The sequence below is a fragment of the Strigops habroptila genome, chromosome 2 (assembly GCF_004027225.2).
Source record: "Strigops habroptila isolate Jane chromosome 2, bStrHab1.2.pri, whole genome shotgun sequence".
Lineage (NCBI taxonomy): Eukaryota > Metazoa > Chordata > Aves > Psittaciformes > Psittacidae > Strigops > Strigops habroptila.
Genome location: NC_044278.2, coordinates 82914905 through 82933922, shown reverse-complemented (window position 1 = coordinate 82933922; position 19018 = coordinate 82914905). Strand labels below are relative to the sequence as shown.

The following is a 19018-nucleotide window of genomic DNA, read 5'->3' as shown; positions in this document are numbered from 1 at the left end:
TTCCCTTCAGCGTATCAACCGAACCACACAGCTTGGTGTCATCGGCAAACTTGCTGAGGGCGCACTCAATCCCACTGTCCATGTCACCGACAAAGATGTTGAACAGGACCGGTCCCAACACCGATCCCTGAGGGACACCACTCGTTACTGCTTTCCAACTGGACATCGAGCCATTTACCACAACTCTTTGCGTGCGGCCATCGAGCCAGTTTTTTATCCACCGAGTGGTCCATCTATCAAATTGATGTCTCTCCAATTTAGAGACAAGGATGTCATGTGGGACAGTGTCGAATGCTTTGCACAAGTCCAGGTAGATGACGTCAACTGCTCTGCCGCTGTCCATCAGTTCCGTGGCTCCATCATAGAAGGCCACCAAATTGGTCAGGCAGGATTTCCCCTTAGTGAAGCCATGTTGGCTGTCACCAACCACCTCGTTGTTTTTCATGTGCCTTAGCATGTTTTCCAGGAGAAACTGTTCCAAGATTTTGCCAGGCACAGAGGTGAGGCTGACTGGTCTGTAGTTCCCCGGGTCTTCCACCTTCCCCTTCTTGAAAATGGGGGTTATATTACCCTTCTTCCAGTCATCGGGAACTTCACCTGACTGCCAGGATTTTTCGAATATGATGGACAGTGGCTTAGCAACTTCATTCGCCAGCTCCTTCAGGACCCGTGGATGGATTTCATCAGGTCCCATGGACTTGTGCACGTTCAGGTTCTTAAGATGGTCTCGAACCTGATCCTCTCCTACAGTGGGCCTAAGGTCTTCGTTCTCACAGTCCCTGCATTTGCTTTCCAAGACTTGGGTTGTGTGGTCAGAGCATTTGCTGGTGAAGACTGAGGCAAAGAAGTCATTAAGAACCTCAGCCTTCTCCAAATCCATGGTAGCCAGTTCTCCTGATAGCTTCTGGAGAGGGCCTACATTGTCCCTAGCCTGTCTTTTATTTGCTACGTATCTATAGAATCCTTTCCTGTTATCTTTTACATCCCTTGCCAAACTTAATTCTAGCTGGGCCTTAGCTTTCCTAACCTGGTCCCTAGCTTCTCGGGCAATGTTCCTGTATTCTTCCCAGGCCGCCTGTCCTTGCTTCCGCCTTCTATAAGCTTCTTTTTTCCCTCTAAGTTTCCTCAGCAGTAAATATTGCAGTAAATCATCCCATCAAGCTGATGGAGGAATTCAAACTGCTTGAAGTGCGGAGGGCAGGGGAGCTATTACTGTGCTTCTTAACCCAGAGCATAACATTCAGAACGAGATCATTGCATCATTTAACCAAATTAAGGTTTTTTTTGCACATGTACCTTCATGGAGAGAGGAGCAAAGGAGAGCTGGACAAGAGAGTATGTGTAGACCTGAATTCTTTGAACGGGCAAAAGTTTCTCATGGAAGACAGCACAGTCATTTTGCCTGCATGACTATCCGTTTGTGTAAATAAACATAAGGATCTACTTCTAGCTTGCAGCTATTAACATTTTCACTGTTTTCAGTCTTTTAAGCAAAGACAGTCATGATCCATTTGTATTTCAACATCTAGACAGTAGGTCAGTGAAAGAAACTAAGAAGCCATATAACGCCTTCAGTTTTCTTCTAAGTATGGATGCATACTTCATCAGAGGTTGAAGTGGGAAGGTAGATAGGGATGGTGAATTAAGACACTAAAACACAGTTTTAGTTGTTGATTGTACTTTGTAACTTCTGCTACTTCTTGGATGGAAAAAGTGCAGACCAAAATCCACATGTATCTATGCATTACTTTTCTAGTGTCGTGTTGCATGCAAAATCAAAGATCAGCAAAAAACCTAAAATACTAACTTTTAATAAGTGTATTAAATATCAGTATTCGGAGTTCTTATGCCATCATCATTACTATATGCAAGACAAGGGAAAAGATGAAAAATATTTTGTAACCCTGCAGTAGGTAATGACTTGAGACTGCAGGACTTTGCCAAATGAAAGCTCAACCACCAATCAGTGATTAATTGGGAAGTTGTAAGACCTCTCAGCTAGGCACAGTTTTCTCTTTCTCTGGACCAACCAACTTTAACCCAAGACATCCTCTTCTCCATTATGATGTTGCCTTCAGCTATATACCATGCTGGTTATACTGTTTGTTTGCTTCTAAAAGTCTTCTGAAAAATATAGCTTGGAGAAGCTCAAGTTTAGCTTTTAATTATACCTAGTCTGCTTGTGAGTTTTGTGGCCAAGAATGCATGATAATCTCCTCCAAAATTCTAAAGAATCAGTGTGAATAAGTCTAATGTGTACCATTAGCTCACGAGAAACATTAGAGATATGATCTCTAAAACCAAATCTAAAGAGGTTTATACCAGAAGTGGGTGAAAGAGAAGCAGACATAAAGGCAGACTTTTTCCTGACTCAGTCCATTGGGATCTTAACCAACCTTTTGAAATGCAAAGACAGACCTGTTCAGAGGCGTAAAATCTGTGACTTTTTTTTCTTTTTTTGCAAAGTAACTTCCTAAATAGCATAAACAAAAAATTGATGCAAATCATCCAGATATTAGATGCAGCGTTTGAAGTGGAGAAGCTTTTTTAACAAAACAAAGTAGAAAGGAAGGCACAAATCAAAATTGCTTCCGATTGAACTATGACAGTACTGCTCCATCTCAGAGGAAAAACCCGAGCTCTCTTCACTTAGGGTAAGAAGTATCTCTGAGAATTCAATGTGACCATGCATTACATACAATGATAGTAGAATCTGTAATAACCATGTTATTTCTCAGAACAAAAATCTGGAAAAGATTATGTGGAGATAGTGTAGCAAAAAATGAAGTTGCATGAAGTTAATTTTTTTTTTAAAAGGAGGAAAAAAAAAGTTAGTAATTATATATAAATTACCCATACTACTTGTAAGGAAATACTACCTATGTCTAGGTTGCAATTCTCAGTTAAGGCTTTTCAAAACTGATTTTTTGGGTATTTTGCATTTGAATAACTTAGATAAAACTAGCAGGTTACTAGCACTTTTGGAATAGTTCCTTCAAGTAGACTCAAGTGGAAGACTTGAGTCTTAAAATTCTTAAAATTTTGCTGTGAGCTCTCTTTTCTGTAACAGTAACCATAATAAGTATGAACGGGTAGAAATAAAGCCTAGGAGATAAATGTTTTCCTCCATTACAGCCAGAGCACTCCATATTTTCAGGAAGAATATGTATGACTATATATTCCTTTTAAATTCACAAAATAATTCTGTGTTTCTTAATGTCTTTGGAATTCAATTCTAGTGCATCTAGACACATCACTTTTTTTTTTCTTCTCCTGCAAATGCACTTCTTAACTGGCAAAATGGAAACCTTAAAAATAATTAATATAGAGAAGCAGAATCGTATTTGGCTGGTAATGGTACTATGGGATATATCCCCTCTTAGTGGGAACAGTGGCAACTTCATTAACTTCACTCCCTATAACATATCTTTCCTAGCAGCAAAAACAAAGGGAACTAATGATTTAAAAACAATACTGTGGTAGCATGATTAAAAAAACAAATGAAAACCCATCCTTTTAACATCTAATCAATTACATCTTCTGTTTAACAATTCATTAAAATAAAAATTAAACTGAGCACACAAACTATTTCAAATAGGGTTTAGCTTTCTCCACCTCCATGTAATAAAGACCATCAAAGACTATAACGAGTGGTGTCCCTCAGGGGTCGGTGTTGGGACCGATCCTGCTCAACATCTTTGTCAGTGACATGGACAGCTGGATTCAGTGCACCCTCAGCAAGTTTGCAATAACACTAAACTATGTGGTTCGGTTGATACACTGGAGGGAAGAGATGCCATCCAGAGGGACTTTAACATGCTTGAGAGGTGGGGTAATGCCAACCTCATGAAGTTCAACAGTGCAAAAGGCAAGGTCCTACACCTGGGTCAGGGCAATCCCGGGCACAGCCACAAGTTGGGCAGAAAAGTGATTCAGAGCAGCCCTGTGGAGAAGGACTTGGGGATGTTGGTTGATGAGAAACTGAAGATGAGCTGGCAGTGTGCGCTCACAGCCCAGAAAGCCAACCGTATCCTGGGCGGCATCAAAAGAAACGTGACCAGCAGGTTGAAGGAGGTGATCCTGCCCCTCCACTCTGCTCTCCTGAGACCCCACTTGGAGTACTGTGTGCAGTTCTGGTGTCCTCAACATAAGAGGGTCATGGAACTGTTGGAGCAAGTCCAGAGGAGGGCCACAAGGATGATAAGGGGACTGGAGCACCTCCCATATGAAGACAGGCTGAGAAAGTTGGGGCTGTTCAGCCTGGAAAAGAGAAGACGACTGTGTGGAGATCTTGTAGCAGCCTTCCAGTATCTGAAGGGGGCCTACAAGGGTGCTAGAGAGCGACTCTTCATCAGGGACTGTAGCAATAGGACAAGGGGTAATGGCTTCAAACTTAAAAAGGGGAAGTTCAGGTTAGATATAAGGAAGAAGCTCTTTACTGTGAGGATGGTGAGGCACTGGAACAGGTTGCTCAAAGAAGTGGTAAATGCTCCATCCCTGGCGGTGTTCAAGGCCAGGCTGGACAGAGCCTTGGGCAACATAGTCTAGGGTGAGGCGCCCCTGTCCACGGCAGGGGGGTTGGAACCTTAAGGATTTTAAGGTCCTTTCCAACCCTAACTATACTGTGATTCTACGATTCTATAAAGACTAGTCTAAGGTCTATTACATGGAGGACCCATAATGACCATTGAAAAGACAAACACACTGAAAAAGAATCAAAAGAACAAAATACTTTGGGGGAACTTTCTGGGGCATGAGGCAGAGGAGAATTGTGCATGCAGAATTGTTTCAATAGATTGCGAAGAAATCAGATCTTTTGTGCATATGTAACTCATTTGAGCCTATTCAGTCAGATATGTCCATGCATTTAAGTCACTGTAAATACAGAACAGCCAGTATGCATATAGGCAATTGGGCTGCAATGAGTCCAGTTCACCTAGGATGTGTTGCAGCTGATATGCACATATCTGTCTAGTGAAAACTGTACAGCAAATCTTTCACAAATTATGTTAAAACTGCTACTACTACCCTAGCACAGTAAAGGTCCCAAGTAGCAAACAAACCTGCAGAAGTACCCCACTGGAGGATGGCTTAGTGAGAGTCTCTAGGAACCTCTAATACTTTGCTAAAAAATAAAAAATAAAAAAAAAAAAAAAAAAAGAAAAAATGTACAAGTTTGTACTACCTTTGCACTCCTTCCTGCACACACATACTATTCATATCTTCTTCAATAACACGAAAGGCTTCTGTGTTTTCTATGCAACAAAAACAGATGTTTTCTGGCTTCTTAGTAAATAACAACCCATTAAGAAAAAACCTTGCAATTTCGTTTTTCACCTTTGTAGTCCATTAACTGTAAGAGCTTTTAATGTACTTTAAGCATTCTTGAGCTTCTTAGGCTGAGTGAAAAGACACACCAACAACCAGAGTGTCAAAAGGTTATTTTGGTGATACCCGCTTTGCTGAACCTTTCATTTACTGGCTCTTTACGTTATCTGTCATAGGTTACAAATTTGACTACGATCTGTTTAGGGTTTACGAAGTATTTAAAGCTCAAATCAAGACCACTTTCACACAAATTCATAGCCTGAACTCAGTATCTTAAGGAATTATCAACTGTAACAATCTCTTTGTGTATGTATGCATACAAAAATGAAAACAAACAGATAAAAGTATGTTTACACAAGCAGCTGGACAGTAGAACTGCGCAGGAAAATTCCTCTGTACATCAAGTGGTAACAAATGTCTTTAAAAAATCACTTTCTCAGAGGACTAATTGAAATCAGACTAGAAACAGAATTTAAGCAAAGTTCTGGATGATTTGTTTCTTGACTTTCCTAGAGGACAGCTCATCCATGCTAAATATTCCTCTGATTTGTTCATATTTATAAAATATACTCATATGTGCTTCTATATTTATTAAGGTAAAACTGAACATGAAACTGAAACTGAACATGTGCCGGCAGTGTGCACTTGCAGTCCATTTACTGGGCTACATCAAAAGAAGTGTGACCAAATGAGTAACTGAACACGCGCTGGAAGTGTGTACTTGAAGTCCAGAAAGCCAACTGTTATACTGAGCTGCATCAAAAGAAGCATGACCAGCAGGTCGAAGGAGGTGATCCTGCCCCTCCACTCTGCTCTCCTGAGACCCCACTTGGAGTACTGTGTGCAGTTCTGGTGTCCTCAACATAAGAGGGTCATGGAACTGTTGGAGCAAGTCCAGAGGAGGGCCACAAGGATGATAAGGGGACTGGAGCACCTCCCATATGAAGACAGGCTGAGAAAGTTGGAGCCTGGAAAAGAGAAGGCTGTGTGGAGATCTTGTAGCAGCCTTCCAGTACCTGAAGGGAGCCTACAAGGATGCCAGAGAGAGACTCTTCATCAGGGACTGTAGCGACAGGACAAGGGCGAATGGGTTTAAACTTCAACAGGGGAAGTTCAGGTTAGATATAAGGATGAAGTTCTTTACTCTGAGGATGGTGAGGCACTGGAACAAGTTGCTCAAAGAATTGGTAAATGCTCCATCCCTGGTAGTGTTCAAGGCCAGGTTGGACAAAGCCTTGGGCGACATGGTCTAGTGTCAGGCATCACTGCCCCTCATGGCAGGGGGGTCAGAACTAGATTACCTTAAGGTCCTTTAACAACCCTAACCATTCTATGATTCTATGATTCTAAGGTGAATGAGCATGCTTGATATATATTTACACTATCTATATATTATAAAAGAATTTACTGCTCGTAACACACAATTAATATCTAACTATATAGGATGACATATTATCATTAGTTCCCAACTTGATGCATGACTGCTAACAGGAAAATACGATTCTAATTTTGGAATATTTAAATTATTTTCCATTTTGCACTAAGGGTATTTTTGAATTTTAATATTCTATTTTATAAGATATTAGCCAGAGTTCTCAGATTGCTCACGTCTCCACAGGGGAACATAAAATAAAAATCGAGAGAAAGACTGGGACTCTTTAATATGTGGATTTGATAAAGTTATACCTTAATTGCTGCTATCATGGTAGTCAAGAAGCAGTTATTGTTGACTATCTGAAAATAACTTAAGAAATTTCCATTAATATTATAGTTTAAAAGCTCTTCTGAAATAAATAGTTTAGCTTCCTTTGTGACCATGGCGACTATTTTGTATTTTGTTGAGAAAACAGCATGCATATTTTCAACAAGACAGTGTCCTTCCTGTAACACCTCAAATAACATATTCAATTTAAAATGTAAGCATGACATTCAGGCTTCATTTGCTGTTGGTGTCAATCTAAAAAAATATAAATTGATGCGGACAGAAAATTCTAATCTGATGCCCTAGGGCCAGATCCAATAAAACACTTAAGCATCTAAATTTGGTGTTAAAGCTACTAACTTTTAGGTGTTTGTCCCCCCCGAAGGGAATCTTGGGGTGAAGTGGACTGGGTCTTACATTCTTACAGTGTTTAGGGATGCTAGGCAGGCATCAGTTACTCAAACCAGGTACCACAAACTGGGATCTAACAAAGTTAAAAAGTAGGACTGTAGTCTGTCTAAAGTCAACAGAAAATCATATGCAGCCACCAGGAGCTAGTAAATAGAGAAACTGGCAACAGGACCATGCTATAAATTCCACCTTGCAGCCCCCACATGACCAGAGTCTCGGTCATAAGGGCAAAAGTACAATGGTAAAATATACTTCCCTCTTTTACACAAAGGACAGTGATTAAGGATACTGCCCAGAAAAATGCGTTACAGGTTCAGTTCTTTCTTCTGCCTACAAGGAATTAGGGGTGTGTGTTTAAGTCATTGATTACTTTGAACTCTTTGGTTTTTTAAGCACTTCAGATCAATGAGCAAAAAGAGGATGAGGATTCAGCAGTCTAGTCTTTAGGTTCTCTGTTAGTTCCTCTATTCTATGCTATTTCCAGATTTAACAGACAGCATCACTGAGTAGCTGAACGAGTATTTAGCCCCATAAAACCATCATTACTGCACTTCTTGCACAGACTGGGAGATCTGCAGGACCTCAGATAACAGCTGAGCAGGATAAGTGATAAAATATACCTCGCCAAAACTGAGGGACTACCTAAAGCAAACTCTTGGAGTCATAGAAACTTTACTTCACCTGAAAAGACTCAGAGCCTTGATTTTAACATAAAAAAAAAAGAATGGATCTTTTCCAATATGACTCTTGCACTTCACAAAAATCCTTCTTGTGAAATCTGACCTAATAAAACCAAATGTGCATCATCAAATAGTCCATAATTACAGGTTACAAAATTAGATACTTGGTTTTGATGATGGCTGTCAAGTACTTGAACTAACACCATGTACTTGAACTTACTTCGATCTTCCCAGGATCATTTCCAGTTCTACAGCCTCCTCTCAGTAAAACTGAAAAATCTGCTACCTTTTAATAAGGAAAAAATCCTGGAAATCTGTGCTAATTAACTTCTTTGGTCGCATAGGTAATGACATTACAGGTTATGCATGAACTATGGGACAGAAGTGTTCTGCCGTGTCTCCTGCAGGAATCTGGCTGGACCAGATCATAACCCTTAGCAAATATAAATTTTCTTCTCATGGAACCCAGGGAGTGGGTGGAACTTCAGATGTGCACATTTGGTCTTGCCCCATCATGAAGCTAGGACATGGCCAAGCTGCACATCTGGAGTCAGCAGCTAGAAAATGTTCCCAACACCTACGGGTTACACATGGTCTTTGATAACAGAAACTCTTCCTGGTTTCCTGCAACAAATGTTTACCCAATGCCTGATACAAACTTTCCAGTTTTAATAGACAGTGAATCAGACCCATAAAACCTAATGTGATTCTTGGTGGGAGAAGGACAACCTGACTCAAAAGGAAGGTGAGGTCACTCAAGATTGCGCACACCAGAACCTGAGACCAGATTTTGAAGACAGTCCAAAGGCAAATTTAAGAAAACAAACAAAACTACACAAGAGATTACTGGTAGCTTAAACTCCTCTTTGCCACTTATAATAATTCTGACTGAATTTTGAATAGAAATGCATGTGATATTTGAAAGCCTGAATGCCCTCAAACTGTTATTCAGTTTGCAAGTGCCAACAAACTGTTTCTAAATATATTACATTATGTTGCATGGACTGGGTAAATTAGCTCCTCTGGTTTATGTTTATAACAGTAAAATGTTATTTTATCTCCTGTTTCCAACTCATAGATCAGGTCAGAGAAATGATTCACCCCTCTGACATATGTTAAGTCTTTTCAAAATTTAGTATGTTGATCAGTTGCCTCATATAACTTTGTTCCTCCTTCAAATTCTCTGTTGGCTGTAAATAAATCGTTCCCTGATTTCAGATTAGTTGAAAGATTTTTTTTGTCTTTTCAGTTTTTTAATGGAAGAGGAGACCAGAAGAGAAAACATACAGCCTTCTTTACCAGGCAGGATTTCCCAGGTTCAATTAAAAGCAATTTAGTTGCAGTTAATAGATTTCTGGCAACAAAAGTGGCTTAGAAGAAAACACAATAATGTTTAAATGCTTCATGATACTGAATTCGAACTTCTGTTTTCCTCTCTTTCTTCTGAATCAGATGGTGAAGGTGATCATGTTTCGACAACTAGAGTACCAACTCCTGTATATGTTTGTTTGCATTTTTAAATATGGTTTCATTCTGAATGATTTGCAGTGGTAAGCAAGAGTTGGGAAATCTGATTGCAAGCTCACAGTTCACAGAAGTAGATAATTACTATCTCCACAGCTGTCGATAAGTTAGATCACTTGTTTTAATACAGATTAGATAAGTATTACAGTTACAAGATCAGTATGAGAGACATGATAAATGTAGTCATGACAGAAAACAATTTTTAATTTAGTATACCCTATCAATCTAGATAGTCCATGAATATTTACCATTAATTCAGTAGGCTAGAACACAATGGGGAAAAAAGAACAAAAAATAGAAGGTTTGATCTAAACAAGGACTGAAGAAAAAAGAGAATTCTTAGCAGTTTTACTGAGAACAGATCTTGCAAAAACATGAACTGGCAACAAATTGGACAATACATTTGGGGTACCATCAGAAATAAACCCTTTCAAAAAATTGAATTACATGCAAAACCAGAAGCAATTCTTAATATGTACTATTAATATGTACTTAATATTGCAGGATTTACCAGTCTGATTACACTTAAATGAGTAACTTCAAAGGCTGAAATAAAATCATTTATGGAAATTCAAAACAAGCCTATTCGATCACATCATACTTCACAGCAGGGATACAATTTAGAGGGGCTGAGTGAGGGCATAAGTATAAGTTGTGTGTGCAATGAACCAAACTAAATGGTTTATATAAAAGAAATGTTGTTTCCATTAATTTTTCTAGTAATCCTATTAAAAATGCCACCTGTCCAGAATAGAATTGTCCAGATTTTAGTTCTTTTTCATATCTCAATGTTCAAACACAAGGCAGAGAAGGTATCATAGCTATAAAAACATGGCCCAAAATGTGTTTTTTCTGAAATCTTCATTATGCAGCAGTTTCTCCAGCTCTGTTTCTATGCCTACCTATTATACCTTTTACTTTTTTTCTCACTGTGCGTAAAGAACTGATTTTTCTGATAAGCCCAAAGAATATTTTTTCAATGGATATGTCGTATTTCTAACTTCTCTTTAACCAAAACATTTTTTAGTCTGTAATTCACATATATTAAGTAAATATAACATCAAATATACCTTTTAAAATCCCACCTTTGCCCCTCCAAAATCCCCTGTAACAACCCTGAACAGAAACTTAAATTTGAATACCAACAGAGATGAAATGGTGTCATAATCAGCATAAGTGCACGTGGACTATTCACCTAGATCAAACACTTTGGTCATATACTCAATTAAATTTAAATCCTATTATATAATGTGTACCAGCCTCATTTTATGCAATTGCCTAATTTAATGGCGTGGTATTAGCCTTTTTCCTTTTGCACACATGGACTAATTTTCACAGTGCTCAGTCCCTTTGGGAAGTAGGTCATTAAAGTCAACTGGATGGAGACAGAAACTTAATACCTCAACAGTGTTGTAGAAGGGTCAGCATCACAACAGTAATGTAAAACTGTTTTTCACTCATCCTTCTTTGAAAATCCTCCTCATTTAAATATTGTTCATTAATCTCAAGGACCACAAAGTAGAAGAATCAAGGAAGCTATCATCCTATTATAATTTAATTTGTGAAACAAAAAGCAACCAAGCAAAAGATTCCAATTAAAAAAATAAAAATCACAATTATAATACTATTTAGCTGTTGAGACAATACTTGTTTTACACTGAAACAGTAGAATAATGATACTCATATTACCTTTTTCAATGTGTATTCTTTTTGTCTCATGTCCCACATCATGACCAGCCAGATCACCCTCCTTAGGTCCAGGCAGGACATTAGGTGACAAACCCATCAACATTTGGTTCATAGATAGCCCGTTCTGATGGACAGCTGCTAGACACAAATGCAGGCAGAAAGAAAATCAGCTGTCATATTAACAATACACTTTTGTACTTATTTTATATAGTTTTCCTCTTAATTACACAAGAATTCTAACAATCACAAAGTTACTTAATTTGTGCTATCTGTATCCACAAAGCAAGAGAGTTTCTTCCTGTTACTTCCAGTTTAAAACAGTTAACTTTAAAAAGAAGAGTTCAGTATCTCTGGACAAAGTTGGATACTTAGAAGTATCTTCTTGTTTATTTAACAAGAACTGAAACGCAAAATGAAGCAAGCCCAAAAAGCACAGAAGGTTCTATGCGAGTTACTTACTTTTTTCAGTTAGTTAGCTGTAAAAAACCCTCATGTATCAGTATTCCCAGCATGCAGTTCCTAACTTCCCTAGATAAAGCATTGTGGCCTTCCAGGCGACAAACACTGTTTTTTAAAATATACTGTGCAACAGTAGAATTGCTTATTTGCTCATCAGACAGCTTGACAAGCTCTTTCCAACAGTTCTGAAACAGACCTTCGTGACTCTCAAACACACCTCAGAAACCCATATAAGGTGGTTTATATCCCTATGCTTTTATCCTGAAAAACTGTATTTGCAAGAGGTTTATGCTATTTTTAGTAAAGCATTTCTTTATATGTAACCTTTATTTCTGTAGCCTACATCTTACTCTTGCTGGCACCACAAAAGCAGATGTACTTAAGGTGTGATGTTAACAATCAGATAAGAGAGAAAAAGAGTTGTTTTATAAATAAATAAGTTACTGAAATGATCCAGTATTTAAGAAACTCTGTTATGTTCACACTGGAATAAACAACGTGCAAAGGTCTCACTCCTCTCTGCTGGTAAGTAAGCAGAGTAAGCTGAATTTGTTAAAGTGGCATTCATTAGGAAAAACAGTATCTCTCTATTTAACTTATTTATTTTTTTAACAGAACAATGGAAAAAGTCTTCAATGTTTTGGGGTTTTTTTGTTTGTTTTTTGCCTTTTTTTTTTTTAATATAATAAACAATTAAAAAACCCCTAAATTACAAATCCAGGTTTATAAGATTTTTTTCCTGAACTTTGCTCACGAATTCTGTGGTTGGTTGACCCTGGCTGGATGTCAGGTACCCACCAAAGCTGCTCTTATCACTTCCCTCCCCAGGAGAGAGAGAAAATATAACAAAAGGCTCGTGGGTCAAGCCTGGGGAAATAGTTAGGTCACAATATATGGGATGTCAGTTTAATATGCAATCTGAATTGTCCAAGTGATAAGAAAACAGAAATTTCAGCTTGTCATGGTCAGGCCTCATTTCTTTTCTTTGGTAAGTCATTTTTCATCACGTAGCAATGAAAGATCTTTCATCAGAAGGTCAGTGAAGAGTCAGCTTCTTGAGCCCGCAGAGAGCCTGAAAGGGAGCAGTCTAAAAGACACATGTACTGCTTTCTGATCAACATGACTACGTGTTTCATATGGGTTTTTCATGGCCTTCTATCTGCATGCCAAATCCTCTAGTTTCACCTACTAACAAATTCCACTGTGGGAAGATGCCCCGAAAGCACAAAACCCTGCAATGGAGCAATAATAAAAGGAATGGACAAGCGCAATATGAATTTAAGTAAATATCCATAAACTGTGTATATGACCTTGATTTCCAGGCTCTTGCACTGGAGTATCATAGAATTCAGGGCCTTTGCCACGTAATTTACATTGTGTACTGGAGCCTTGATAAAAATGGTATCACTCTGAGACACTATGATTTAATTTCACTCCATCCCTTGTGAGCTATGAGGTGACAATACTCTCTGTATCAGATTTCTTGCCATTCCGAATTTTTATATTAAAAAAAATTACGAAGTACACACATTTTTTAATTGATTTAACCTAATTCTTCTCTTTACCAAGCAATTCTACCATGTAGAATGTTGCTTATGAAGTCATATTCAATTTAGAAATCAAACCAGAGTAACCAGATTAAATAAAACTCAATTTCTTTAAAAAATGTTTACACTATATGTTCAGTTCTAAAACTAATCTAGCAAATTGCTTCTCAGCTGCAATTCTGTATATCATAGCTCATATCTTTATGTTTAATATGACACGATGGCAGTTTATACCAGTATCCGTTAATGTAGCATCAGATATTATGATACTGTAAACTGGGGAACATAATGTTGGGAGATAGTTATTGCAGCTGAACTTCTGAACGATACATTTGAGATCTATTTAAGACGAGGGCATTTTGATTAGAAAAACCAGCTGCACCTAATCAAATTTGAAGTGGTGACAAGGAGAAGAATGTGACCTACGGATTCTGTCTGAAGAGCTCTCGGTCCGTGCAGGAGAGCTGGACACACTGCTGCTTCGATGAGAGGAAGGATGGCTGCCAGGTCTTCGGCCCTCTTCAAGAGAAGGAGCAGGAGAAGGGCTATCTGGAACACGTTCCTAGACCCCACAAAAAATAATTACAGAAAAAAAAAATGTTAAAATAAAACTGTTTCCACTTCCTCAAAATACACTTCCCTTCTAAATGACAACCTATTCTTTCCTCTGTGAGGTGTCCAGTATTTGCAGGGTATTCTCAAAGGCAACTCTGCAATTTTAGGATGCTAGACCTTACATTTTAGCATGCAATGTGAGCACTGCTCATCCTGTAAGGCTTTTAAACTGATTTCTGGACTACTTATAAAAATAAGGGGTTTGTTTTGCTGGGTTTTTTTCTCTTCTCCCCCCCCCCCCCTTTCTATCAACATGCTGTTGAATTGGAAATACACATTTTGGCTTATAGACTTTCGCCTTATTTTTGTAAATAAAGATCAGACACTGTTGTGTCTGTTACAGCTTATGCTGAATTTTACTCCACATTTTAATTTCAAAGGGGCTTCAAATGCAACTATATCTTATGGAACTGCTATGGATCATAAAGAAAATATAATCTCCCTACTGAACTATACCAGTAACTGATGGAAGTCCAAATGCCGGCTTATGCCATGAAGAACAAACCTGGAATTAATCACACTTTTTGTAGAGTGTGGCCATATCACTGGCCATATCACTATTTCAAAATGGGGAATAAACACCCATTCATGGTTTTCTCCCCAGGGGAATGCCTGGCATGGTAGCCAGGAGGAGCTATGATGCAGTTTGAGATGCTCCTTGAATTCTGACAGTTAGAGCATGAGGACTGAGATGGTTTGAACTCCATTTCTGTTATGTGAGAACCATCAGTAGGTAGCAGATAGAAAGATCTGACATTTACACAGATCTTTGACAGAAACAATAAACAAAGGGAGCTGAGCACAGAACAGTCCTTTCTAGAAAATTCTCTGTCTTTCCCTGCAGTTTCCTTTTTATTGCTAATAGCTCCCAAGACTCCATGACATTGCTAAAATATGTGTGAGTTAGGTCGGTTTGGTCGAAGAGTGGTAAAAATAAATAATGCCTATAAGGTAAATCTATTGGAGGGACTGAAAATGTTACCTAGGATTTCTTTGGTTGTTTTTTTTTGGGGTTTTTTTTTTTTTTTGATAATTGAAATACTGACTCCTAATGAAAAAAAACCCAACCAGCCCAAACTAAAGTCAACAAACAAGCCAACAACTTGTATACACTCAACTCACTAAAAGCTTTCAGTAATGAAATAATACTGAAAGTATGTGTTCATACATAATAGTATATGTTCAATAACACGTATGAAACCTTGGTGCTGCAAATGCCTAAAAGTTTTCCAGAAAAGAGCATCACATTCTTCACACAGCAAATTGCTTTTGCAGCAGTCATTATTTTTCATGCACAGTAGCTAGATGAATATTTATTTCTCTGAATGCATTCTATGAAACTTACCAATATGACTGTCTATAGCATTCAATAGATTTGTTCCAGGTAAGCTTCTTTATAAATGTTTGCTAAACTTGAGATTCTGATTGTGAATGGATTTTGTGGGCCTATTGACGGAGTGGGAGAAGACCTTTCAGAGCAATGTTTCAAGACATTTAAGTGGATACCACTCTAATAGTCTCAGGGTTCTTAAGTCAAAAACACTGATGAGAATAGTTTAACTGCATCATAGCTCTAGGCTTGTTATGACTTCGATTGTATTTATATGTCCATGAACTGGGTATTCAAGAGAAGGATTATAATGCAGATGTTTTCAGCATGTAAAAGATTTATTTCTTTAGATTTAGGAGGATTTAAGCATGCACAGTGTACAGATTTGGTATAAATTGGAACATGGCATATTTAATCATTCATTTAATATATAATTTCACTGTTTGGCATACAATGCATTGTTCTTAGAAGGGTTTCATTAAAATGAAATCCAGTGAGCACATAAGATTTGAATAGAGAGCTGCAGAGTAAATTAATTTATTTAAACAGCTTAATTTATTTATCCTATTTATTTATGTGTGCTTTTACAGCACATATTATGAGATGGAGAGAGGAAAATGAATGCACAGGACTATGAAATATAATTCGTACTGCACAAACAAAATAAATAATGAGGTTTTTTTCATATATAATATGACATAGCAGACAAACTCTGTGAGAAAACTATATATACTGGCTTTATCAATTCATTTGTAAAATACCCTTTAACCCCAACAAAACATGGCATTGAACTATGCAGGAATTGAGAATAAATTAATTTACTAGTATAATTCATTTTTTTATATCCTTGCTTCATAACTCCACAATCAATACTATAGTCTATAGCAATTTTTTGTCTTTATCAAAACTAGATGCAATAATAAATGGAAATGCTATTAAAAATTAATTGAAATACTCTGTAGCTCTAAAAAGTCATCATGAAAAACTAATGGAACTGGATATCAAGATAAGCTGCCTTTCTTACTAGGGATTTTGTGTAGAAAAGATGGATTTTTTTTGTGGTAAAATATTACCATCACATTTAGACTTAATTTCAAAATTTTCAAAAAAAGGAAATGTGCAAAATTGTAATCAATAAAGAAGTCAGATGATAAGAGCTATTTTGTAACTTCTGCAAAATGCTACTTTTATACAAGTAAGTCTACATGACGCAGTAAAGAAACAGAATGTATTGCATTATAATGCTGACAACAGTTATCACGTAGGATACTGTCCACTGTCCAGTATTTTTCCTAACACTTGTCTACTCCCAGGACAAACTTAATTCCACTTAATTAAAGATATCTCTAGAGAATCTGGTGTTGGCTTGTACTGTAGTCTCATTGTTCTAACTTGTAGTATAGGCTCATTGTCTCCCAACACATAAGTAAATAGGGAGAGAGAGAGAAAGATAAAATCTGAGTGACTTTGCTAAAATTAAGCATGAGGAGGAAACTGTGCAGGGTTCAGTCTGAAATCAACACATATGAATGTCAGCATCTAAACGTAGTTTTGAGACATGACCTAGAGAGGAAATTTCAGAGACACCTGTATGTAGGATGCTACATGAGGGGGCCCATCTTGAAGGTAAGTTGTCTCCCATTACAGTCAACTGAGATAAAGACAATAAAGTCAATGAAGCCTCCTCCAAAACCAGATACCTACCACTCGATTCAGGTGCTCACATTTGAGCCATTTGAGCCACTGAAGGGATTTGAGATGTCCACACCAAGTTGACAGACAAGACCTACAAAAGATCTGCTGCCTTCTGGAGAGACAGTAGGATGCCAAAACCACTATCCTTGCACTTCCTGGTTGATGAGCTGAATAGCTCCCAAAACTCTATTGCCAATATTTAATAGAAAACAAGAAACACAGAATTATTTATTGCTTGCAAAACATAACCCTCACTAGTGACCATTTTTCTTAATTTTTTGCTTCCCTATTTGTTTCTACAAGTACCACAAGTAAACAGTAGTGTGAACAGTTTTAGTCATTTAACATATGGTTGACCAAGTTTTCAAAATTGGTAAGACTCTCAATTAGGAATACGACTGGAGGCTTTATTAAGCAATGGACAACACAGTCTTAAGGGTCAAATTTAACACTCTCTTGGTGCTCTTTACAACCAGATCCAAACAATGAATCCTAAGCATTTAAGAATCTGACATTTAACTCCTCCAAAAAATGCTCCTACCATATATGAAACTCTCACTCCAGGGAGCTGCAATACCCTCTCCCATACTCTTACTTCACTGACATTACATGTTACACACCTTCAATATCAAGTCCATTTCATAAATAACAGGATTTTTCCCTTGACACTGGGCATTTTTTATTAGTACTATTTTGCAAAGAACGGGTAAAAGATTTTAACTGTTAGAGATTTTAACCTATGAGATTGAAGTTGTCTCTTGAATTAGTAACCACTCCAATTTAGTTTGAGAATATCTGATATCATTCACAACATAACACTGTCTCAGCCTCTCCAAGTAAAATGGAAGTATATATTGCTACATCTTTCAAACAGCTCTTTGCAAAGATTCAAAGACCATACTGTAAGATCTCATTCCAAAAGTTCCTTTTAAGTAACTTCCTACTAAGATTTATCTTAGTATATTAGTAATGGTATCCAGAAGCCCATACTTTCTTCCCTATATCATATATGCCTTTTTCTTCTTACCAGGTCACAAAGATAGTTATCCAATATTGGGTGGGGGTTTTTTTTGACACTTTTCTTTCTGCTCCAGCAAAATATTTTCCTTGTTTGAAAAGTGCATTACCAAAAGTCTTCCTCAAAAATATATGAAAACATACAGTTGATGGAGTCCAGCTGTTGGTCCCTGTATCACTATTGAAAAGAAGACATTTCAGGTAATATGCGTAGGATTAATCCTTCTGCTCCTAAGAAGACAAACAAGGCAGTAATATCTCTTAGGTTCTCACTACCTCAGTTTTTCCACAAACATTCTTCATTCTTTGCCATTCCTGTTACTTAGAGACAACATTCCAGAATCTTTCTGAAAAAGCTGGACTATGCCTGCTTCCAACAACTGGTTTTGCACACTCAGCCTTTATGTCTCAGCTTTCTCCTTTGTTTTAGTTTCTCTGTAAGACTCATCTCTTGGGCTTAGTCATCCTTTAATCTTAGTCATGGACTGAGCTCTAGACATGCAACTAAATACGGCTGTAGAGATATATTGCCTTTAAAACTATTTGGCTGTCTTCATGCTCCAGTACTGAACAAACTCTTTCAAGGACGTTTGTTCTTCAAGTCATTGAAGAGCAGAGGATAAAATAACATGTTTTCAGCATCATACTTTTCAACGGTATAGGTAACTTCATACTGGGGAAGGATAGATGATACATGCTGTTTCATATACTATCAATTAGAAAAAAAAAAAAGGTAAAAAGTGTTTAATCAGAAAGAGGTTTATAATATTCCGACCTTTCTGGGAAGGCATCTGGCTTACAAGCCTTTTTGTAGTAAAATTATAATAATGTCTTTCACAATGATGAAAACACAGACTTCTTACTCTTCAGTTCCTTACAGACCTATTTTGAACTTGTGTGAGAAGTATTCCAGGAATGGCTTTCTTGTAGAATGGCATACTTATTTAAATGACATTATATTAGTTGAATGAGTGAAAGACATCAATTACATGGGTATCTTTTGTATTCCCTCCAACAGGAT

General features: G+C 37.6%; 1 protein-coding gene across 1 annotated transcript in view; it reads right to left on the bottom strand.

Moving 5' to 3' along the window:
- Positions 1–19018, bottom strand: part of DACH1 (dachshund family transcription factor 1) — a 377909-nt gene that overhangs the window by 95990 nt on the left and 262901 nt on the right. The window contains 2 exon segments of the mRNA XM_030476075.1: positions 11335–11469; positions 13767–13902. Coding sequence (XP_030331935.1) covers positions 11335–11469; positions 13767–13902 — 271 coding nt within the window.